General features: G+C 54.2%; 1 protein-coding gene across 2 annotated transcripts; it reads right to left on the minus strand.

Moving 5' to 3' along the window:
• Positions 1-610: 610 nt before the first annotated feature.
• Positions 611-2,195, minus strand: GADD45G (growth arrest and DNA damage inducible gamma). 2 transcript variants are annotated; one of them, XM_055310783.1, is made up of 4 exons: positions 2,013-2,194; positions 1,690-1,791; positions 1,344-1,557; positions 611-1,247 (listed from the first exon to the last, which is right to left on the minus strand). In XM_055310783.1, exons 1-4 carry the CDS (start codon positions 2,063-2,065, stop codon positions 1,137-1,139), a joined length of 480 nt encoding a protein of 159 aa, XP_055166758.1. In that variant the 5' UTR covers positions 2,066-2,194; the 3' UTR covers positions 611-1,136. The 2 variants fall into 2 exon arrangements, with proteins under 2 accessions (XP_055166758.1, XP_055166757.1); XM_055310782.1 differs by having other exon boundaries at positions 611-1,557; positions 2,013-2,195.
• Positions 2,196-25,430: the final 23,235 nt, after the last annotated feature.

Here is a 25,430-nt window from a genome sequence, read left to right on the forward strand (position 1 = left end):
TGCCATTTTTGCTCAGATCTCTGAAGGTTCTAACAGAGCCGTGACAAAATGATGACTCATACTTAAATGCAGTCATCATGTCACACATGATATTAATACCGCCGTGACACTGCCGTCAGCGCCGTGCCTTTCAGAGGAAAAGGTTCCTGAGAGCCAGCCACCACCATCCCCTGGGACCACAAAGGGCAGCGCCTGCAGAAGGCAGGACCCATTGTGAAGGGGGGCGCCGCCTGCATCCTGCAAGCTGTTCTGATAAGCAGCTGTCGAGAGGGAGGGGGCTGCGGGCCGGGGAGGGGGAGGGGGAGAGGGAGGGGAGGGAGAGGCGGCTGTTATCCGGCTGGAGGGCCAGCCTTGAGCTCCTGCGCTGATGTCTTATCGCAAGCGTGCTCCTGTCTTGCAAGTTCAAAAGTCTTTCCCTAAAAAGAGAACTGGGGGCAGGGCTCAAGTTCTGGCCAGCGTCCCCTCCCCCACTCCGCGCGCACTCAGCCCCGCGGGAGGACGGAGTAGGTGCCCGCCGGGTCCTCCCCGCCGGGGCTTCCGGGACCGCCTGGGGCCCTGCACACCACCTCCCCTCGGACAGGGACCCTCTACCCTCAAGAAAGAGAAGAAGTCTGTTTCAGTTAGTTTATTGTTTAAGAAACAAAACTCCAAAGCTGCAGCAGCAGAATCCTTTAGAAACCGGAGCATCGCCCCGTCCGCTTGGCAACAGCGGTGCAGGCCGCTCAGTGGGTCAGAGCTCCTGTAAGTGTCCGAGTCCAGAGTCCGGAGTCCAGGCCTCGCCTGCCTGGCCTCTCCCCTCCTTCCTGCGCAGAGCGCAGGCTGCTGAGTCACGCCGGCCCGGCCGGTCCGGCCTTCCCGGCCTTCCCGGCCCGGGGCCCACGGCCCGCCTCCGGCCTTCCCGGGCAGGCCGCCGCCGCCCACACTCGCGGAGTCCACACTCGCGGAGTCCCGGGCGGGGGGCCAGCCCGCCCCCGCGCCCCCGCCGCCGGGCCCCTCCTGCAGGGCCGCCCTCCTCGCCGCTCTCCGCGCAGCACTCCGGGCCCGCGCGCTCCGAGGGCGCATCCACAGAGCCAGCCGCGCGCTAGGCGCCCCGGTGTCACCACGTCGTCGATCAGACCAAGGCCCCCTCCGCGCGGTCACTCGGGGAGGGTGATACTGGGCACCCAGTCGTTGACGCTGCGGCTCTCCTCGCAGAACACGCTGAGCTTCTCCAAGGCGGGGTCCTTCCACGCGTCCTCATTGGGGTTCTGCGGGGAGGGCGCAGAGGTCAGCCTGGCCGGCCGCTGGCCGCTGGCCGCTGGCCGAGGGCGCGGCGGGGCGACGCTGGGCGAGGCCACACTCACCGAGATGAGGATGCAGTGCAGGTCCCCCGGGGCGGCCGCCTCGTCGCCCGCGCCCACGATCGCCGCCAGCCTCTGCACGTCGCCCACGCGCACGATGTCGATGTCGTTCTCGCAGCAGAACGCCTGGATCAGCGTGAAGTGGATCTGAAGCGCGATGTCGCCCTCGTCCTCCGCGTCGGCGGCCAGCACGCAGAAGGTCACGTTGTCGGGGTCCCTGCGCGGGCGGGGGGGGGGCGGTGAGGGCAGGGCGGCGAGCCCAGGGCGCCCCCGCCGCCTCCCGGTCCCCAGCCGCCGCCGCCGCCGCCGCCGCCCCCGGTCACCCCGCCGGGGCCGCGTCCACACTCACACATTCAGGACTTTGGCGGACTCGTAGACGCCGGCGGTGAGGCAGCCCTGGCGCTGCGCGGACAGCAGCAGCTCGTGGAGTGCTTTCCCGGCGCCCTGCATCCTGCGGACGAGCCAGCGCCGTGAGCGCGCGGGGAGCGGCCAGGGATCCCCAGCCCCTGCGGCGACCCGGCCCCGGGGATGCACCCCCCTCCACGCCCCCGCCCCCCGCCCAGCGAGCTCCCCATCCCGGCGGGCCCCCGAGGCGGCCGCCCGACCCGCTGCAGCCCGCACGGTCACAGGCGCCCCGCGCGCCGAGACGTCCTGCGCCCCGCGCCGACCCACCTGGCGGTGCTCTCGGGGACCGTGTCCTGGCCTCGGATTTCCTCCAGAGTCATGGTGCGGTCGGGAACAGCTAGTTATCCGCGCAAGGAGCGAGCGGCGCGGACGCGGGAGCCGCGGGAGCCGAGGACCGGGAGCCGAGGACCGGAGAGCGGGGAGCGCACGGCTGGCGAGTGCGCCCCGGCGCGCCGCGCCCCCTTATATAGGCCGAGCCCGGGCGCCGCCAGCTGGCCCGAGGCTGCGCGCCCATTGGCCGGCGCCCGCTTTCTGATGCAAATGAGGCGGCCGCCGCGGCTCGTGCCAGAAGGCCACGTGGGGAGGGGTGCGGGGGATGACAATGCCTCAAATCTGCCGCTTTTGTCGGCGTGTTACCAGGCAGACGGGAGCCTGCAGATTTCACTCGCCTTTTTGTTGTTTCAAGTCCTTAAAAGGAAAAAGTTAAAAAAACAAAAAACAAAACAAAAAAAAAAACCACCTTAGCTTGCTAATATAATAAGACGCAGCACTTTATGAAATGCACCTTTGGGGAAACTGAAGATTTCTTTTTTTTTTTTTTTGCATGTCTTTCTGTGGCTACGTTTCTATTTTTTTCTTTACTTGTAATTGGAAGTTTGTAAGACCGTTGTTTTTCAACCGGAATTTCAAGTAAAAATAGCCCGCGCGGGCTTTCCGCTTGCAAGCCAAAGGCCCAGGGGCACAGCCCCCTCCAGCCGCCGCACGACCCGAGCTCGCCCGGAGGCCTCGCCGCACGCCCCGCGCCGGGACCCCGCCGCGCCGGAGGGTCCGGGCCCACCTCCCCGCCCGCAGCCGAGCGCCGCGGGGCGCTGGGACGCGCGAGCAGATTGCGGCCGGCGCACGCGGCTCGTTTGCATTTCTATGGAGAAAGCACAATAGCGGAGGTCTGGCGTGTGGCGGTTCGCAAGAGGGACAATCGAGGCTTTCTCTTCATAGCGACACTACCCACCTGCCGCAGGGTGGGGTGGCTAGGGCCCCGCCGCGCGTGGGGGTCGCGGGGCTGCCCGGCGCGTGGGGGGCGGGCCACGTGTCGCTCCCGCGCCCCCTTGGTGCTCCTCCCCAGCACGGGGGCCGCTGCACCCCAGGCCCCTCTGCTTGTAATTCCGCCTCCACCCTCCACCCCACTGCCCCCGGGGTCCTCGCAGCGGCTGCCGCACAGTCTACGCAGCTTGAAGAACGCAGCTCTCAATCCCTTTCCCGGGGCGCCATCTGCAGGCTGTCCAGAAACACGGGGCACCCCGCCCCCCACTTGCATTGCCTCCTAGGGTGCTAGCCTGGGGCCCTGCGGCCCTGCCTCCTAGGGTGCCAGCCTGGGGCCCTGCGGTCACCCAACGGCCCTGGCGGGTCTGCGGCGCCCCATCCCACCCGCGGGCTCAGGGAAGCCGCAGCAAGGGCTGCAGAACCTGCCCGAGGAGGGGAGGGCAAAAGGACACTCCAACCCAGGCCTGATGGAGGCAGAGCCCGTATTTCTTGCTGTTTAGAAACGTTTGAAATTACCCAAACACACATGTATGAAAGCTTGTTTTTCAATTATATCGTAATAAACCTAGAGGATGTGAACAGACAGTGCTACAGTGTCACCGCTCTGGGGCAGGTAAGCCAGCACTCTGAGACCTTGTGCCCACGGAGAGCATCACTAGGGTGGCTGCATCTCTCCGTGCTACTTGGACTCTGGCCCGGGGGTGCCCTCCGTGGCCCCCCTGTGGTGGGCGCGGCCCGGGGCCTGGATAGGACATTCCGGGCGAGGGAGGAGCGCGCGAGCCGGCGTCCTGCGCCCTCCGGTGGACGGCGACGCTGCACAGCCACCGCCTCCCGAGTCCCAGCGAGGGTGAGCTCCCCGGTGTCCTTGACATCCCAGGTGCCCGCAGCACCCGCAGCCTTCAAGGGCTGCTGTTTCCTTTCTCTCTTTATTGGTGGCCTATGACATGACAGCGTGCCTTGATGCGATAAATTGTTTACTTTTACGTGAGGGAGGCTTAGTTATTGCTCTTTTTCTTATGTATCAAGTTTTCTCAAAATGTATCAGCTGCAGGTCCCCAGGAAGCTTTGCAAATGGGGCTTATTTCACATCTTACCCCGGCCCCACCCCTGCCCCTGTTTGTAACAGTACAAGTTTGGGGGCTCACCAACTCTTAGCGCCTCCTCCTACAGAAAGACCCCTGGACAGGCCTGAACCAGGAGGGGGGGCAGGGGGCAGCATTTCCAGTTGGCACTGAGCCAACCTGCAGGAAGAGGGCTGATTGACAACCCCTTGGGGCTGTTCTACTTTACTCACATTTTTAAGGTATTCAGTTTCAGGAAAACCGCCTTTTTGACATAAGATATGGCTTCACATGGATTTATTAGGTCATTCCAAACCACCACAAAGCCTTCATCTCAATTGGGAAAGAAATACTTTTTTAAAAGATTTTATTCATTTATTCATGACAGACACAGAGAGGCAGAGACACAGGCAAAGGGAGAAGCAGGCTCCCTGCCGGGAGCCCGATGCAGGACCCGATCCCAGGATCCCCGGATCACGACCTGAGCTGAAGGCAGATGCTCAACCGCTGAGCCACCCAGGCACCCCGAAACATTTTTTTATCTGGAGGCAAATTTGGGCTCCACCAGACCCCACCACCATCTTGGGGTCTGGACAAATGCACAAGCTGCTGCGCACCTGCTGGGCAGACTGCAGGAAAAGAGCAGGCAATGCCTGCACCCCAACCCTGGTTACCTACCCCAATGTAGACCACATGCCCCCCGCTGCCCCACTGTGTCACCCCAGCACTGCCACACTGCATTCAGCCACTGCCTCAGCCTGCTGGAGCCCCAAGTCCTAGGACGCCATGAGGTCATCCAAACTTCCCGCGACTACACCCCTAAACCGCCCCCCGAACCTTAATAATACAGGCAGTGGTGACTCGATGAAGTGCATGTTCTCAGGGATGCTCTATTTTCAAGCCCCTTTGGAAATGTTATTTAACTGTTTTGCTAACACATTCTTTCTCGTGGCCTGACTAAAATGTTGGTGGGGAATTACCCAACACCGAAGGATGGTAAGAAGTGGCTTCACGTGAGCAGTAAGCCTCAGGGACATTCCCTGCGCAGTTTCTCAAACCATTTGCTTCTGGAGTAAACAGTGTTCACGACATAGCAAGCCCCCCACCCCCCCCCCACCCTGAGATGGGCAGGACACAGGGGGCTGCTCAGAGCAGAGTCGGAGCCACCTTTCAAAACCAGCAGCTCTCACATGAAAATCTGCATGTCCAGCTTCTCTTGGAAAATGGGAAGATTTGGCCACCAAGTGCCTGTGGTCCCCCACCCCCAACCGCACCCCAAGTAACTATCAGCTGGAGGGAGGCGCACTGGGTCCCCCAGACTGGCACTCCTCTGCACTTCACCGCAGCTCTCTGAGGACAGCCAGCTGCTACACTCGTTTACATCACCTGCTTGTCCCCGGCAGGGCTTTTGCAAACTTCAAACAGAAACAAGTTTGAAAAGCAAAATAAAAGGGGCCGGGTTCTTAAAAGATGAGCTCAAACAGGGTAAGCACCATCTGTGTCCCACACTGTGCAGGACTGTATCTCCAATGTTGGCCCGGGGCTCCAGGAGCAGTGCGGGTGGACCCCTTTCCAAAGGATCCCATGGCTCTTCTTACATCACCCCCACCCCTTTGTTCAGCCTCTCCCCAAGGCAGGACAGGCCTCTGGGGTTTCCAGAAAAAGTGTTGGGTTTTTTCCCCCAAGAACTCACAGAGGGTAGTGCGGGCATGAGTTGGTGGCAATACTACATTAACTCAAAAAATAAATAAATAAAAACCAAATTTTTGTACAAGACACACACCTATTACCTAAAACCCAGCAGCAGCTTCTCGAATGCGCCCTGGCATCTAAGGAGCACAGAGACCAACCCACCCACCGCCACCCCCGGGGGGCTGTGCAGGACCCCCCACCCCGAGGATTTCTGTGGTCAGTGGATAGGGAGGCTTCCGAGACAGGATTGAGAAACCAAGAAAGGGAAATCCCCACAGGGCACAGGCCGGACATCTGTAGTCAGTCCCTGTGTCAAGACGGGTTTCTGGAAGGAGCGGTTACTCCTGGCTCAGTGAAACCCCCTGAAGCCCCTGATGGGCTGGGGGCAGGTCATTCCTGAGGTTGGCACTTTCCCTAGCATGAGTAGGCAATGATGTGTGACACGTGTCATAGCCACAGGCATTAACCCCGTGGCTCTCCCTGTGGCCTCAACCCCACCCCCACCCCCAGAAGCCACAGATGTGCTGTCCTTCCCGGCGTGGCCATGTGCCAAGTCTTCTGAGCCTGGGATTCCCCCCGCCCCCCCATCCCATGAAAAGAAGATCTGCCCTTTGCCTTCCATGCGCCTCACTGGGAGTTTCTAAAGGTCACAGCGGGTCACCATTTGGCCCACACTCCAGTTTGGTTTGCTGGACAGTGTTCTAGAATGGCTTGCAAATAGAGTCTGACTTGTTTGTGTAGGTGGGAATGGGTGGCAGGCACTTTCCATGTCACCCTAGATGTGTCCCAAAGCCCCCCAGCCAGCCTCTGTGGGCCCTCGAGCTGGGGCGTAACCCTCTCTCTCCTCCAGCGGCACACAGGAAGCAGAGAGCTGTGGTCGCCCTGCTGGAGACGTTAACGTACGTAAAAAATAGGTGCTAGAACCACAGAATTTCTGAACCGAAAGTCCTCCTTTACGTTCTGAAAGGTGATTCAGAGCGAGTGTTTAAACACCCAGAAAGGGGAACATGACATTGGAGGTGCTGTTAGCAGCACAGGCTCAGATCTAGGTGTACACTGCTTACTTAGCTTCACCCTCAAGCAAAAAGTTAGTGCATGACCTAAAGTGTAAGGTGAAAACAGTCCCGGCTTGCTGACCCATCTACTCTACCCTTCTTGATTTCTTCTAAAGAAGTGCGTCCTCCAAAGTGCGTATTATAAGGAAATGTTTGCGGCAATATTTGTTCCTAATGATGAAAATCAGAAGCCACCATGGGAGGTGGGTGCTACACTGGAGGGTTGCACCTAAAAGAAACATATGTGGCCATAAAAGACATTCTGAAGAGAATCTCTTGGCACCATAGAGCCCCAGACACAACGTGGAGAAGCAAGGGACAGAGAGCACTAACTGTGCGACACCAGGAACCTGTAAGCCTCAGCGCACCTGACCCCCACTGCACGCATGACACAGCTGAATGGCCGTGTGGGGAGGGCTGTGATGACAGAGGATCGCTGCTCTCCTTCTTTGTGCTTTTCTACAAACTTTCTGCAGCTCAACCTTATGTAAGACAAATTCAAACTTCTCCCGAATGACAGCCTTGGTGCCAGACGTCATCCACCTGACTCGTGCGTCGGGCACTGGGCTGAATGATTGTTGGCCATATGGTAACAGATCAAGAAGCCAGACGGCCGCAGGGCTGTGCTTGCAGGGAGGGAGAGGCCCCAGCATGACCTTTGATTCCTGAGCTGCTCTCTGGCCATTTGATTCTGGTCCTTTTGTGGCTGAGGCCGAAGGAGGCCGAGGGGGGCCGTGGCGGTATCACCCTGGGAGGTTAACTCTAGAATGACCGAGATAAAGATCTCAGATGGCACAGTAGAGGCAGGAAGGACGGACAGACAGCCCCCAAACACCTTCCCAGAAACGCGCGGGTCACCAGGATGCACATTTTAGCAAGTAGCAATGGGGCCAAATGCTCTCACCCCCCCACCCCTTTTCGTAAAAATGTCTACTTCCCAGGTGTGAATTACAGCAATAAATTGTGAAAACTGTTTTCCATTGTTTATGTAACTAGGAATTCTAGAAATTCAAAATATGTGAGTGTACTCAAACTATTTTTGAGACTCTTGCAAGTGCAATTCTGTTTTTCAGGGCCTACTTGCTCTCATCCCAGAAGAACCATACAGGGCAGCCAGGGTGGCTCAGCGGTTTAGCGCCGCCTTCAGCCCAGGGCCTGATCCTGGAGACCCGGGATCGAGTCCCACATCGGGCTCCCTGCATGGAGCCTGCCTCTCCCTCTGCCTGTGTCTCTGTCTCTCTCTTTCTCTCTCTCTCTCTCTCTGTGTGTGTGTGTGTGTGATGAATAAATGAATAAAATCCTTAAAAAAAAGAAGAAGAAGAAGAAGAAGAAGAAGACCCGTGCATGACTTTAGTAGGTGGTCACCACTGGTATTCATGGTGTGGTTTTATTTACCAGACTCCTAGAATGCTTGTTCTGTGTCAGGCACAAGTCCGAGCACTTTAAAAACATCGCTGAACCCTCATGGTGACTCCGCTGGGTGGGCATGGTTGTCAGCATTGTCAGATAAGGGAACGTGGGCACCGAGAGGGTAGGCAACTCAGCCAAGGTCACACAGCCAGGAGGTGGCCGGGCTCGGCTTAGAACACAGAGCCACTGGCCCTGGAGCTCATCGCAGGGAAGGGAGAGACACGCTTCTCTGTTAAATCTTTTCTAGAGCCTTTGGGGCCAACTGTTTGGTCCACGAAGGACAAGGAGATTATCTAAGGAAAAAGATTTTTTCGAAAACCTGGCTTTCCTGAGGAGCCCCACCCAGCGGCGCTGGTCCCTGGTATGTGACTGCAGCGTGCCATCTTGTGGTCAAAGCAAATACAGCCTCCAGCTCTGAAAAGCAGCCTCTTCCTCGGCATCTAAACCCTTCGGTGCTTCCCAGGAGCCAGGAGTCACAGGCTCTGGCTAGGTGCCACCTGTGATGCGCAGGGGCAGCACCTTCATCTCCCTACCCCCCAGCAGCAAGGACCTCGACCCTGCCCTGCTGCCCACGGGTTAGATTGGGAGTGGAAGTCAGGCCAGCCCAGAGGATGATGCTTCTGTAAGGTTTGTCCACAGTAGAGAGGCAGGGTGAACCCCAACATCGGGGGAGCAGAACCCACCCCCCAGGAACCTTGTGCCAGTGGTGATGCTCTTGCCCGTGAAGCAGAGGGAAAGCGGGTATCGGGGTCATACAACTGAGGGAGCTGGGGACCTGGCCACTCCCTGCCAGACCTCACGCAAATCTCAGATTCATGCTGCCCCCTGGGAGGTGGGACCTGGACTCCCCCGGAGCAGCTGCCCCGGGACACAGCCCCCACAGTGCTCTGTCGTGCTTGGGGCGAGCCTGGCAGCCCATGCACCTGCTTCCTTTCAGATTAGGGATGCTCTGACTCTCCCCACGTTTTCCTCCCTGCAGTGGTGGGGTGACCCGCGGAGGAGGGGTGAGGGCAGCCCCAGGAGACAGTGCTGGGTCCCCACCTGGCCATGTGGGGCAGAGCTGCCCTGCTGGCCCACCCACCCAGGCTGTCTCGGTGGGGTGTGTGACATGAGTTCTGTCTTCCGCTGCTGCGTTTGGAGGTCTTTTTATTTTTTTATTTTTTTATTTCTTAAGATCTTATTTACTTATTCATGAGAGACAGAGAGAGAGAGAGAAGCAGAGACACAGGCAGACAGAGAAGCAGGCTCCATGCAGGGAGCCCGATGTGGGACTCGACCCCAGGACCCCAGGATCACACCCTGAGCCAAAGGCCGAGGCTCAACTGCTGAGCCACCCATGTGCCCTGACGTGGACGTGTTTTGACACCTTATACATTCAGGGCCCTCATGTTGGAGGATGCCACGTCCTCCTGGACAGGTGTCACACCCACTCTAATTGATTTGTCCTTCCTTGTTCACTGCCCCACATTGGTGGTCATCTGACCCAGATGCGTCCAGCCATTCAGCCCCCAGTGATGGGCGCACACTTGGAGCGTGTGCTGCAGACAGGATCGGGTCAGTGCATGCAGGAGTGCACGGGGGAGGGGCTCCAGGATGGGATCGGGTCAGTGCACACTCACACTGACCCCGGGGCCCTTCTGGTTCCTGCCCTGGCCTGCACCCTGCGGGATCCAATGCTGTCCTTAGGCTGAGTCGGAAGGGAGTTGAATTGGGGGACACCCAGCAGCTGGTGTGTCCCCAGTGCGTGAGACCTGGAGTGGGAACCATTAGCTGTGACTCAGTGGTCACCGAGACGGTAGGGAGTGAGCAGGGGAGGGAGGCACACCCACCCAAGCAGCCAGTGAATTTTTGAAAGGGTAATCTTGTCAGCCAGTGGCACTGACACAGTTGCACATGCACACGCAAAACAAAACAATTAAAGTCAGCTGCTAGGGGGTTCCTGGGGGACTCAGTGGGTGAAGCATCTGCCTTCGGCTCAGGTCATGACCTCAGGATCCTGGGATCCAGTCCTCTGTCAGGCTCCCTGCTCAGTGCAAAGTCTGCTTCTCCCTCTCCCTCTTCCCCTCCCCCTGCTCATATTCTCTCTCTCACTCAAATAAATAAATAAAATCTTATTCTAAAAAAAGAAAAAGAAAAAAAGGTCAACTCCTACCTCACAGAATGAAAAAGATCCCCTTGAATTGGGTCATAGATCTACATGTAAATGTGAAAAGTTTGAACCTTTAGAGATAAACAATAGGAGAAAGTCTTGGGTGCCTGGAGTTAGGCAAAGACTTCTTGAACTGGGCCCCAAAATCATATTCTAAAACGTAGTGATTTAGTCTTCAACAAAATTAAGAACATTTGGTCTTCGAAAAACACCATTAAGCCAAATGAAAAGGCAAGCCATAGACTGTGGGAAAATATTTGTAACACATGTAAAGGCCTTCTATCCACAATATATAAAGAGCTGTTACAACTCAGCAATGAGGAGATAGTCCAATTTTATTTTAAAGGAGCAAAAGATTTGAGCAAGCAGTTCGTGAAAGAAGCAATCAAGGGGCGGCAAAAGAAGCTCAGCATCATTAGATGTGAAAGAAATGCAGAGGAAAGTCACAATGAACTGTCTCTACTCACCAACCAGAGCTGACAAGATGTGATGCTAAGCGCTGGTGAACGTGTGGGGCGGGGCTGGAGCCCTCAGACGCTGCTAGTAGGGATGTAAAATGGTGCAACCACTTTGGGAACACAGCACCTCCTAGAAGTAAACCTATACTGACAGGCTGACTCCGAGACCCCAGTGCCATGCATCGAGAGAGAGAGAAAGAGAGAGAGAGAGAGAGAGAGATTCGTGACGTGTCAGCGTGAGAACTGAGTGCGGACGCTTGGATTTACTCATAAGATCCAAAAGTTAGATACAACCCAAACGTTCCTCACCCGGTGAACGGTTACACACTGCCCAGTGTCCCCACAGTGGACCACCGTCCACAAAACAAAGAAACAATGTCTAAACCCACTTGCCAGAGGCAACAGACCGCACAGTGCGCACGCTGCACGCCGTGAACCCACAGACAAGGACAAGTGAGTGACAAAGCAGATTCGTGGCTGGCGGTCGCAGGAGGGGACTGACAGGCGATGCAGATGTTCCGTTTATAACCGAGGTGGTCGCAAGACTACACCCACTTGTCAGAACTGTCTGCACCGAGTGGTTAATCTGGTCCATCTCGGGCACCACAGCGGTGCAGCTGGTTACGCTCCTGGTTTGGGCTCGGATCACGATTTCAGGATCGTGGGATGGAGCCTTGTGTCCGGCTCCACATTCCGTGGGGAGTCTGGTTGAGATTCTCTGTCCCCCTGCAAAATAAACATCTTTTAAAATAATGGTGCATCTCATTATGTCTAATTACACCCCCATAAAGCCAACCAAATGAGGAGAAGAAAAGAGCATTCTTTTAAGCAGAAGAAAAGAGCATTCTTTTAAGCATAGTCTTTCTTTATCTTTTTAATTATTTTTTAGGTGATCTCTATGCCCCACATAAGGGCTTGAACTCACCACCTCCAGATCAAGAGTCACAGGCTTTACAGACTGAGCCAGCTGGGAAGCCCTTGAATATATTCTTAATTTAAGTCCAGTTTGGAGAAAGTTAAAAGAAGGGCAATAGTTGGAGGATCAGATTAAATTTGAAAGGTGTAAACAATGAATCAGCAGTAATGCGACGCTGGGGAATCCAAAACTGAGGACACACTACCACCTAGTGGCCCAGTCGTGCATTTAGCCCATCATCATCATCTGGTGAACCGTGTGCATCTAACAAGTCACAGACCTGGACTCTTCTCGTCTAGTAAAGGTCTAGTAGAAAGTGTTTCTAGCAAAAACGTCACCAAAAGTAATTTAATAACATGTTATGCCTACTGGTCAAAAGTTGAGAAACCTTTTTAGAAATATCTAAAAAGAAGATCTTCCCGCCCTTTGAGCAACAACTAAAACCATACTTCAGAGAGATTCTCCTTTTAATTAGAAACAGCACAGAATTGCCTGTTGCCCCTATTACTTAACACTTCCCTGCAAGTTTTAGCCAATGCAAAAGATGGAAAAGTAAACAAAACAGGAGCAAGATGTAAAATTTTTTTAAAAGGTGGAAATAAAATTATCGCCATTGGAAGGTAACAGAGCAATGTACTTAAAACAAGAGAATCATCTTAAAATTCTTGTAATTCATTAAGTTATCAGACACCAGATTAAAGGGGAAAAGGTGATAGCTTTTCTATAACAGCAATCACAGACTATACGCTAAAACGAGGGAAAGCTTCCATTAATAAAAGTAGCAGCAAAAAAAAAAAAAAGAATATGAAACACCCATAGATAATCCTAAGGAAAAAAAGCTATCCATATGCACTGAATGGACTGTAAAAAGTTTATATGGTGAGGGCACCAGGGTGGCTCAGTGGTTGAGCATCTGCCTTTGGCTTAGGGCATGATCCCAGGGTCCGGGGATCAAGTCCCACATCGGGCTCCCTGCAGGGAGCCTGCTTCTCCCTCTGCCTGTGTCTCTGCCTCTCTCTGTGAGTCTCTCCTGAATAAATTTAAAAAAAAAACTTTTTAAAAAAGTTTGTATGGTAAGATGTATATCATTTCTTGATGGGGAATCTTATAGAATATTCATGTCCCTTCTCTTCAGTTTATCTTCTATATTTTATGGAGCTTCAGTCACATACACATATGTGGTATTTAGATTAACTTCAATCATATGAACAAGTTCCCAGAGCAATACTGTAATGATTTTGACTGAAATTCCATACAACTGGATGGTAATCTGAATACTGCTTGTGCATATGCCCATGAACAATGGACCACATAGTATCACCTTCTTATGTTTACTTTGCACACTAAATGCATCTTTTGTGGCTTGCCGTCTTATACACAAAATGACCATTTGGAGGTGCATTCGTGTCATTGTGTGTGGTCCCCTATTGTAGGTGTGCGCCCCGGGTTGTCTGTGCTCCTGTGGATGGGCACCCAGAATCCTGCAGACAATGCCTCCAGCATGCATACACACATCTGACAGCCATCGCAGGGACCCAGGCATGCACCCGTGCAGACTCCCAGGCTTGAGGGGCAGTGCACTCCAGCCGTGCAATTATCTGCTCTTTAAGGGCAAAACATGTGCCGCAGACTAAACTCCATCCCCCGAATGCACATTGAAGCCCTAGTCTCCGATGGGATGGTATTTGCAGGCTGGGCCTCTGGGAGGTGAGCAGGATGACATGAGGTCAGGAGCATGGCCCCGCTGTGGGGTTAGTGCCCTTATAGAAGGGACAGAAGGCACCTGTCGCCCCGGGGAGAGCTCTCACCAACGACCAGACCCAGCCATGCCTTGATCTCAGACCCCTAGCCACCAGGATGGAGAGAAATGCATGACTTTGTCTGAGCTGCTGGGTCTCTGTTCTGCTGTGACACCCCTGAGCAGACTAATGCAGTATGCCTCGGCTACAAAATGATGTTTTTTGTTAAAAAAAAAAAAAAACTCTATTGCCTTAAGTGATGCAATTTCCCAAAACTGTTTTCTCGTTTCAGCCAGATGATGTATTTTGCAAGGGGTAGATGCCATTTTAAGTTCTATTATATAGATCACATCTGAAAATACTCAAACGTTTTCAACTATGCAAGGGAAGCGTTGCAGATTCCAGTAGGTTTTTTTTTTTCAAAATTTCTCATTTGTATTATCAATATCCTTCCATAACTTTGGCCCCCAAGAGTATATACATGTCAAATATTTTATTCTGTGTAACTGATCCATCATGTCATTTTATATTTCCTCATTTTTATTACAATTTTTCTTTATATGAATTTACCGGGGTATTATTCCCCACTCTAATAAAAGTGTTCAATATTTTCAAATTTTCATGACTTTCAAGTAACATTTGCATCCCACATCTATGTCATTAACAACAAAAATAAGCCACTCATGTTTCTTGAAATTAGCAATTTATTTTCAGAGCCAGGGAGGGTGGTCTCAGAGCAGTGCAGTGACTAAGGGGCTTGTGGGGGAAAATTTGGAGCCCCTGCCCCCAGTCAGAAGCAGAAGGCTGGTTTTGATTTCGCATCAACCATAGTGCTGTGTTCACTTATCTCTGAAAAATATAATAAAAATAGTAAATCAGGTAACTCACTTTATCTTCTCCATAAACCTTATATTCACTACCTCATATAAAGTCAAATAATATGTGCATCAAAAGGGCATTAAAATCATGGAAAATGGAAAGCTATGCTGGGCCAGTGGCTTCCAGCCAGCAGAAGCCATGAGGCTGCAGCCACGAAGTGCCAGGAACGTGACAGCTCTCCTAGGTCTGGCTTTCCTGGCACAAAGCTGCTGTCATCGGAGCAAGGCCGCGAGCCTACACCCAGGAAACAAAACATTCAGGAAAGCAAAGCAGAACCCATACTCCAGTCAAAACAAAACCAAATGCAGTATCTTTTCTAAAAAATAAAAAAAGAAAGAAAGAAAGAAAAGAAAGAAACAAAAGCAAAAACAAAAACAGCTGGGCTGTCCAAACGCATTACACAAAAATGCCCAGGTTGTGTGATGATTGCAAAGGTGGGAATGCACTGAACCAAGAGCTCGCAAGCTACTGGATCATGACGTCGGCCACATGATGGATTGGAGGGGAGAACTGATAAAATGAAGGCAATCAGATGCACCCTTATTACCGGCGCCGCTCCTCTCCGAACCGCAGTGTGCAGGAGTGCACCTGCTGGACTCAGCGGGCTGTGGGCAGGTTTGCCCGGGACGGATGTGGGCACAGGCCTGGGGGCTGGGAGGCGGGCGGACGGCGGAGCTCCCCTGCACTGCTCTGTCGCAACCCCTGCAGCTGGCGGCCTGGCAGGCGTGGAGCCAGGAGTGGACGGAGCCATATCCAGGTCCTTCCGAACAAGCTCCGTCCCACCAGGAGTCCTGGAGGGGGTGCCGCTCTGCATCCAGGTGCTGCTTCCTGCCTTCCTCTGATTCAGGGACTCTGGCCCTCCTATCGCTTGCTTCCTCAAGATACCCAAGCCTGAGACTTGGGGATTGTTCTAGAGACCCCAGTTCCCTCACTCAGCAGCTCAACCTGACTCCCAAGTCCTGGTCAGCAGCCCCGCTGTCCAGTCCCTCCATCCCGGTCAGCTCAGATGCTGTAACAAAGTATGTGGACCCTGCCGCTAAAGTAACAGCATTTATTACTCAGAGCTACAGGCTGGGAGTCTGACACCAGCCCACGCCTCCAGCAGGTGAGGGGCACCCTGAGGTCTCTTCTCTCGGGGCACTAACCACACTCGTGGGGCTCACCTCCCCGCCCTTCCAAACAGCTTCATGTTAGGGAGTAGGGTTCCAGCACCTGAGTTGGGGGGGGCAGACATCAAAGCACGGCACCCACCCTCCCACCCACTTTCATCACTTCGCAGGGATGCGTGCAATTCCCACTGGTGGCTCCTGACCTCCACAGGGTTCACTGTGCTGCCTGAGTTCCTCCAAACGCCGTGACGCTGGCCCCATTGTGAGCCACTGTGGAGGGAGCCACATGGGCAGCCTCCTTCAGGGTCCCAGTTTGGAACTCCCCACAAGCCCCGACGTGCCCACCAGCTCACACCCTCTGGTCCCACCCAGACCTCCCGTTCCCAGCTCTCCCAGACTGTGTAAAGGCTCACTCCCATCATCCATTCCCTGTCCCAATAACTCACATCATGGATTCACACTTGGGACTCACTCCAACATTCTATCGGCATGATGGCCGGACCACGGTATTTGACGTTCCCCGAAGCCACGCATGCTTCTATGTACACGTTTCTGGCTGATGGGAATTCTCACCCCATTGCCAGGCCCATAGCTAACCCCTGCTTGTCTCTCAAAACCCATGCTGAGAGGGTCAGGAGGGAGGCTGAGCCCAGCGAACGGACGGGTGGTAAATCCATGGAGACAGAGTGGCTCTCAAGCTAGTGGGGACTTAAAGGGGCATCTGGACCCGGGATTGAGGAACTGATCACCTGGGAGCTATTCTTCAGGAAGTTAAGGAATCCTGTCCCAGTGGTCCTCTGGTATAAGGAGCACAGGTTGCCCAAGACCAGGGCTTGTCCCAGGCAGGGCAGCGGCGGCAACTCTAGGAGAGGGCCAGTCTCAGACAGGACCGCTGGGTCGAGGGCCTCCCCTCCTGGATCCCGAGCTCTGAATGGCATCACGGTAGGATCCGAAAAGACCTAAGTGGTAGCAGGAAGCTGGGGGAGTGGGGGGGACACCGTATCCAGGACTCTGGAAATGATGGACAAAATGCACAAACATCCTGCATGGGAACAGCAGAGCTGGCCCTCGGGGAAGACCCGAGTGTCACGGCCCCAGGGATGCAGAGCGGGCTTGGTGCACAGATTCTGGGGAGCTCTAACAGGGCTGCCACATAAAGCCCAAAACCCTGGGAAGCCCCTCCATGGCTGGAGACACTAGAAAAACTCACCCACCCTGGCAGAGACACAAGGGAACGTCTCTCTTGGCTTCCAGCTCCGCAGGCAGGAAGTTCTTCCCGGAAAGTTTGTAAGCTCAGGCCTTGGGTTCTTTGAATGTATTCTCTCTGCAGGAACCACTTTGTAAGACAAGGGAAGGTCAGCTATTAGGACTTTTCCTGTGTGATGCTATTTACTGAGACCTCCCCCCATGTCCCCCGCATGTTCAGGTGCTGGGGGGGGGCACCTGGGTGGCTCAGTGGTTCTGCATCTGCCTTCGGCTCAGGCCATGAACCTGGGGTCCTGGAATCGACTTCCGCATTGGGCTTCCCACATGGAGCCTGCTTCTCCCTCTGCCTGTGTCTCTGCCTCTCTCTGTGTGTCTCTCATGAATAAATAAATAAAATCTTTAAAAAAAAAAAAGTGAGCGTGACATCCCAGGTCCCTGCCTTCAGGCAGGTCACTCCACACATGACCCACAGCTTGGGGGGTGCATGTTGCAATGTCAGAGTGAGTTTCTGGAAAAGCTGTTCACTTTCCAGGAGTCAGATGTGGGACAACACCATGAGAAGGTCCCACTCAGGGTTCATGCATGGATGTGTCTGTGCACACGAGCACACACGTGTGGAGGGGGAACAAGCGACCTTGGGTGTGTCGGGGGGCAGTCCTGCCCTTGGGGTCAGCATCCCATCCTGCCAATACCCCGACTGCTCCACTCTGGTCTCCGATGGGAGCTCCTGCCACACTGAGATGTCATGTGATCAACACATCAAATCAGGGCCGAGCCATCTCAGAAAACAAGCCAGACCACAGCTCTATATCCTGTGAGTAGTGAAGTCTCTCACTTTTTGGAGAAATAAAAACCTAATTATGTGCATTGGAAGAAAGGCAATCAGGGGACCTGGGGTCTCAGTGACGCATCTGCCTTCGGCTCAGGTCATGATCCCAGGATCCTGGGATTGACTCCTGCGTCCAGCTCCTTGCACAATGAAAGTCAGCTTCTCCCTCTCTCTCTGCTTGCTTGTGCTCACTCTCTCTCTCTCACAAATAAATAAATTAAATATTTTTTTAAGTTTAAATAAATAAAAAATGGCAAGCAGTCCCGTGAATAACATAAAATAGTAGGTGAATAGAAGGTGTGATCTGGCCCGAGAGTGGCATATTTTCTGATTGTTCTGTCCAGATTTCTAAGTAATATTTTAATTATCTTTAGAGTTAAATGAGTGTGCACTGCCAACACAAGCAATGAGCTCAGAGAGAAGTCGTCCTGGGGGAGGAGGCCGTGAAAACTGAGTAACTTGGCCTGGAATTTAAACACCGTAGACCAACCACCATGTGGTTAAAGTTTTGCCCAGCCTCCTTCCAAGGGAACGAAACAGGATACAGCAAAGTGGAAAAGAGAATTTACCAAAAGGAGGACCGTGACCATCAGGACTCCTGTAACCACAGAGCCCAAGACACACGCAGGCTGTTTAAAGCTGGCTCTGGCCGTCCACGCCCTCTGCAAACGGACCACTAGTTCTCCCCACGGGGGAAGCACAAGAGCTGCCGCGGGGTGGGCAGTGGGGACAGAGGAACCACGGGGTTGGCGGTGCGGTTGCGCCAGGAGCTTAGCGGGCGGAAGGAGGCCATGGACAGCAGAGGAGTCAGTGGTGCACCTGCTCCTGCCTGTGGTGTTAGTGCCCCACAGGGCCAAGTGGGAGGCAGCTCTTGGGGTGACCGTCTCAGACCTGGCAGATACAGGGGGACCTGAGTCGGTGTACATCCTGCATCCAGCCTGCTGGCTCCGAGTGTGGGGCATCCACCACCAACATTCTCTGGATGACCCAGCGTGTTCACTGATCCGAAGGTGCCTCATCAGAACATTCCAGAACACAACCCTGACAGTGTGAAGCTCTCCAGCCTGCACAGTCCTCTCCCCAGGCAACAGAGAGCAGCCCCAATGATGAGAACGTGACTGTCCCAGTTGGTCCCATGGAAGTCCAGGAGTTCAGAGACACTCGTGGGGCCGATGTTGCTGTCAGCTGGACCACAGGTGCCCAGCTATGTGGCCAAACCAGGGTCTGGGTGCGTCTGTGAGGTGCTGCTGGGTGGGATTCGCACCTGAACCTGCACACCCAGTAAGGCAGACAGGGTGGGGCTCGGCCCATCCATTGAGGCTGGCCAGGGCTGAATGGGGAGCACCCCCTCCACATCCAGCTACTAAGCGGGGATGTGGTCTCCTCCTTTCCCTGGACAACCACATGCACCCCCTGGGCCCAGGCTCCCAGGGCTTCGGGCTCAGACCCTTACCACCCACTCCTGAGGCTCCAGTGAGGGTGCCCGCTACAGGCCTGGCACTTCCCAGGCTGCACAATCATGTGAGCCAATACCCTGCAATAAATCATATATGTTATATGTCTCTAAAAAACAGTAGGACACGCGTGTTATCATAAAAGACAAGAATCAAAGCTACGTTTGCAGCACGATTCCAATTTTTACACATTTATGTGCATAAATACACTCATGCACCCACGTGAACCAGTTTGGGGAGGAACACAGCAACATAGCCTGATGCTCATTACTGAATTGTCAGGCTGCAAAGAATTACTCCTCCTTTATCCTTTCTTCTAATTTCTGTATGTAGCACGAGTGTAATTTAATTTCTTCCAAAAGTAATGAATATCTGGGTTTTTTTTTATAAATTATACTGTCTGTCCATGTTTAGAGGCTCGTATGTACAGCCGTCAGGAGCATGGAAACCCCCTGCCTGCCCATCCGCTAGTAAACGGACAAACAGAGGCAGACCATCCATATGAGAGACGACAGGGACGTGAGTGAGCCCATCACAGGCACGCATCCCTGTGCATCGCGGTGAGGTTCAGAGATCTGCAGAGTGTCCCAGCCCCTGACACTGAAGTCGAGCGCAGGAAAGGCTGGTAGCCAGCAGGTGTGTCGTTGTCTGGGTGGGGGGCGGGGGGCGTGTTACTTTAAGTGGACATGAGGAGACTTCGGGCGTGAAGGAAATGTCCTGGGTCACAGACGTGGTCACACAGGTGTGTACATCTGTCAGACTCACCAACTTGGGCTTCTTAATTGTTATTAATTTATGTATTATTTATAAATAATAATTATTATTTATAATATTATGAATAATAGATTATTTATCTAGAGAGAGAACAAGCAGGGGCAGAGGAAGAAGGGGAGAAGCAGACTCCCCTCCGAGCAGGGAGCCCGACTCAGGACTTGATCCCAGGACCCTGAGGTCATGACCTGAGCCAAAGGCAGATGCTCGCTGAACCGACTCAGCCACCCAGGCGCCCCAGATTGGACGTTTTAAATACATGCAATTGATGGCATGAATACTGCGCCTTCATAATGTTAATTTGTTTAAAAACAAACATTGCCTGGTTGTAATGAAGTAATTGGATGAGGGAATGAATGGATGGGTAAAATGCGGGGCCACCTGGCAGCTTCCATGTGTGGCCTGCAGCTTAAGTCTCCCCTGACTCAGGCTCCTGGGGCCGCCCTGCACCCTGGCCTGCCCTCCCCGCTGCGCTCTCTGCCTGGGAAAGCCTGTCCCCAGGGCAGCCTTCCTCTCTGGTGGCCGGGCATCAGTGGATGGGACACCCTGAAGTGTGGCCCGCAGGCTGTCAGAGGGCCCAGCCGGACAGACCCCACTGTCCACAGTAGGGATAAGCCTCTCGCCCACCACCTGCACAGGGGGTTCCCAGCACAGGATGTCCCCCTGCTCTCAGCTGCCTCCCACCCAGGACGTCAGCCTGGGAGCTGGTCACCTGGAGCCGCTGCTGCCACCGGGGTCCAAACACCCAGGGAGACCCATGATGTGATGAGGAGCAAGCAAAGCCACCAAGATGGTGGAGGAGGGAGTGCCAGGCCTCTGGGGGCCCACCTGCACCCCCTTCCTGCTGTTTGGTTATAGGGTCTGTAAATCCCCCGACACACCACACACTCATGCCTGTGGGGTCCTGACACTTGCAGCAAACTGGTCTGATCCACACAAAAGATGTGAAAACAGCAACCGTCTGCCTCATGCCCACCTCAGGTGGCCACACAGCTCCCGCTGAGGCTCAGAGGCTCATTCACTCACTGCTTTGAGGGGCTTTTTTGCTAAATGTTGTTTCCCATTTCATTTTATTCCTTCCAAAAATGATGATGATCTGTTACATGGGTCCATGTCGATATGCTCCTGAGCAATGAGGGGGTGGGAGGTAGGGGCACCGACTTCCCAAGTCGTCAAAAATCCATGTACGATTTTTGTCTCCCCCTGAAACCTAGCTACTGTTGACCGGAAGCCTTACCGATCACAGCAACAGCCAACACACCCTCCCTGTGTTGTACATATTATGTCCTGCATCTTACAATACAGTCGCAAGAGAGAATTAAATGTCATTAAGAAATCATAAAGAAGAGAAAGCACATTCCCTGGACTGTATGGTATTTATTAAAAAATAATCCACCCATAAGTGGATCCATGCAGCTCAAACCCATCTTCTTCGAGGGCTAGTTGTATTTATAATGATTTGATGTAAATAGGATCACACACCCATATAAAACCCAACGGAAAACCTTTCATTTTAAACTTTTAAAAAAGATTTTATTTATTTATTCATGAGAGACACACAGAGAGAGGCAGAGACACAGGCAGAGGAACAAGAAGTCTCCCTGCGGGGAGCCCGATGTGGGACTCGATCCCAGGACCCGGGGTCACGCCCTGAGCCAAAGGCAGACATTCAACCACTGAGCCACTCAGGTGCCCCTAAATGTTTCATTTTTATGGGAACATAGTGGTCAGTATGAATGTGTCCAAGAGAGATCTCTGCCCCCCAAATAAAATAATCTGCAAAATCCTGTTTACCACCATGTGCCTGGAATTCTGTGTACTGTGAGAACCAGCTATAGATCATTAAAATAGAATTTTCCAGAGAAAACATTAAGCTGCTCCTGTTTCCATCTCGGGGCCGTGGTGTTTACCTTCAGCTCCGCATGTCCATCTCTCAGGGTGTCATCAAAGGGTGCTCTGGCTTCCCTGAAGGAGCGAAGGCATTTTGCTGCATCGCCACATACCTGCAGGGCCCTCCAGAGACCCCTGTACACTGTGATCCTGCACACCTGCCCCTGCCCCCGCCACCGTGGGACGGGCCAGCCACAGGAGCTGTCCCCGTCGCAGACAGGCCCACAGTAAGTGTCTTCCTGGACTCAGGTTGTCATTTGGGCAAACTCAGGATGACTTCCCGGCCCCGCATTATGGGCTCATGGCTCCAAATGATTCCCACAGCTCTGGGCAACAGGCTCGCGACTGCCCTGCCCACAGCCAGCCAAGCATGAGGACGCAGCGATGGGGGACTGTCGAGGGTGCCAGCCTGAGAGGGACCCAGAGGAATTCTGACAGCCATGCAGGAAGGTTCAGACACCGTGAGAGGAGCCCCGGCACGGACCCCCATCGCAGAAACGCACCTGTTAGCAAGGCAAGGGTCTGAGGGTCTCAGTTTGGTTGTTTTATTTTGTTTTGTTTTTTAGGAGCATCACCCAGGACAGCACCCACCTGTCACGGGAGCTGGGAGGACAGTATGTGAGCACCTGGTCTGTGCTACCCAGGAATAGGGGGAATAGGAAGAAATCTGGATTTTGCAGGGCGCTTTTTAGAACGTTCATGCGCGTTCCCACACTAATGCATCACAGCAGGGCTTCCACCTGACTTTTGGAGAGCTCTTGCATCCAGAGCCCCACCTGGGAGTCCGACGGTCTGCTCCGTTTGGACACCGAGTGTCCACCCCTCAAGGGGACAGGGATTCGCCCCTCCTCGTGGTCAGCAGCCCTGCAAAGAGTCCGGACGGCCCCTCCTCCTGCCACTTCGCCAGCGGCCCACATCCGTGCTGCCCCCACAACATCCCTGAATCCATTTATTTTTGTCCCTTCTGAGGTCAAGAAAGCACTGTTTATCCCTGGGATAACCATGGTGATGTTTCCAATGGTCCTCAGACAGCTCACATTGGCGCCAGAGTGACAAATAACAAGGGACAGATGCAGATCTGATGTGTCCTCTGCTGGCTCTAAATTCTTGATTGCTTGCCATTGCTCGAAAGCCACGCGATCCAATCTGGCAGCAGCCTCCCATTTGCTGCTTACATTTTATTTGATTAAAATTAAAGCCTCAGGGACGCCTGGGTGGCTCAGCATTTGAGCATCTGCCTTGGGCTCAGGGCATGACCCCGGGGTCCTGGGACCAAGTCCCACATCGGGCTCCCTGCATGGAGCCTGCTTCTCCCTCTGGCTGTCTCTTGGCCTCTCTCTCTGGGTCTCTCATGAATAAATAAATAAAATCATTAAAACACACACACACTAAAGTGAGCAAGTAGATTCTCAAACACGGAATCCACAAGCGAGGATCACCTGTATCTGACGATGGGCTGCATTCAAAAGTACGTAAAGAACGTGTGTATGTCATGGGTCAGCCTGAGGCTCCCAGGGCTGCTGGCCATCGCCTCTGGATCCTGGGGGCCTGAGGTGTCGCTGACCTGGGCAGCCGTCTCCTGTCCTGCCCCGGCTTGGAAAGTCAGAAGGATTCCGGGATGTGCGAGAATGAGGTTGCTTCTCCAGCCTCTCCCAGCACCGAGTCCAGGACGGAACATCTGTCAGCAACGGGTTTTGTTCAGTATTTGTGTCAGAGGAGGGAACCAGGCTCCCAAGGGTGGCCTCTTTGGGTGGGCTCCACGTGCTCACCTATGTCTGGCTCTCCCTGCATGCACGGGGTGCAGCCGGGAGCCAGTGCCTCTCCTGGGAGAGATGCCAGGGCCAGGGACTCAGAGATGCACTCAGGTCACCACCATCAGGGGCAAGTGCTTGCCTCAGTCTTGCTCCTCCTGGGGCTCTTGACACAGCACGCACCCCTCCTATACCTCGTCCCTACACAGTATCTCTCCGCCTCTGCCCTCTGACTCCCTCCTTTGGGCCATCCGGGCCCCGGGGAGAAGGTAGGGCACACAGGGTGGCCATCTGTCCAGGGGGGTTCAGGGCTGCCTCCTGACGCCCAGAAGACCACCCGGCATGGAGGGGGTGGGGGGTGCAAAGTTTTTTCTAAATGCTGAGCATCTTTGTGTTCCATTTCTCGCACTGAGTCAGCTTCCCTCCTCTCTGGCTGTAAGACAAGTACTTGCATTTCCCTGAACCATTTCAGAGGGGTCACCCGGTCCCCAGGTCTAGATTTGTCATCTGGAACCCAAAGCAGCCACGCCAGAGACCCCGTGATACCTGTCCCGCCCTGGGAATTTGCAGAAATGATTGTGTAGACCAAAGGCCATGAAATGCCTGGACCCTCCAAGCTGTGAGGAGCACTAGAACGTTCTAGGTAGGCAGTCAGGGAAAGAGGTCATCAGGACAGTGGGTACAGAGAGGGAAGTGGCTGGGACAGAGATTGGGAAGGACCCAACCCATGGGCGGCCCTCCTGCCCGCAGACCAGTGCCTCCCCTGGGGCATCGTGCACCTGCAGTGGCTGAGCCGCCAGCCCAGGGTCAGGAACCAGCTCACGCTAAGGAGCGCCAGCCCGGGGTGGTCAAGGTCAGCCCCCACGCACAACCCCGTTCCATTCCTCCTGCTTTGAAACACCTTCTGTCACTTCCAGAAACGTCATCCTGATTGTGATTTTAAGTGTTGCCTGTAAAGCTCCCTGGCAAGCCGGGACATGCCGCAAAGCCAGGCTGGAGTCTCTGGGCGCACCTCTGCAGGGAGGAGTGTAGTTCACGGGCGTCCAGAACAGTCCGTGGCTCCCCTGGCCCGTGGCTTCCACGACCCTGAGAACAGCCCCACCTGCCCTCACTGTGAGACAAGGGGTTGGGAGGGGTGCTGCTCAGGCCAGGTCGGCAGGTGCCTGAACTGGGGGAGACGCGCCCTCCGCAGGGTCGGAACACACAGCGCCTCCAGGCCACCGCCCACCTGCATTTGGACAATACCACACCCTCGTCTCTACTTGCCATGGTGGCCACAGGCCACACACTGTCCTCGGGGGCTAGGGGTGCAGACGGTGAGCCCCTGGTTCTCGGGCCCATGTGCAAATCCATGGTCATTCCAGGACCACATCCTCGCCCCCAGGCCACCTCTGTGCAGCTGGTCCTCACGTGGGGCCCACCCCTTGGAGTGATGCCACGTCCTACAGGTTGCTCCTTCCCCTGATTCTGTTTTGTTTCGTTTTAATTAACAAAAACTGGATGTTCCTCAGGTGCCAAACTCCTTCCTCCTTTAACAACCTCCCTCCTCACCGTGCCTGCCACACAGGCATCAGGCTCTGCCTCTTACAGATGGTGAAACTGAGGCCCACAAGGCATTCACCTCGGTCCTCCTGCTGCTTAATCAAGATTCATACTCAAATCAGGGAGAAGGCAACGAGGCAGGGGCCGCCCCGCATGGGGTGGGGGCTTTGGGGCGGTGCTCAGCTCCCCAGGAGCAAGAACCTAGACAGCTGAGCAAAAACAATATTAAGAATTTCAAGAAGTCTAAGGGTGCCTGGGGGGCTCCATCAGTGACGCGTCTGCCTTCGGCTCAGGTCATGACCCCAGGGTCCCGGAATTGAGTCCTGCGTCGGGCTCCCTGCTCAGCGGGGAGCCTGCTGCTCCCTCTGCTCATGCTCATGTTTGCTCTCACTTTCAAATAAATAAAATCTTCAAAAAAACAAAGAATTTGAGGAAGTCTGAAGTGAGTGGAGGAATAGATCCCGTTTATAGATAGAAACTTTCAAACTTACAAAGATGTCAATTCTCAAAAAGC

The sequence above is a fragment of the Nyctereutes procyonoides genome, unplaced genomic scaffold (assembly GCF_905146905.1).
Source record: "Nyctereutes procyonoides isolate TBG_1078 unplaced genomic scaffold, NYPRO_anot_genome, whole genome shotgun sequence".
In the NCBI taxonomy this organism is placed as follows: domain Eukaryota; kingdom Metazoa; phylum Chordata; class Mammalia; order Carnivora; family Canidae; genus Nyctereutes; species Nyctereutes procyonoides.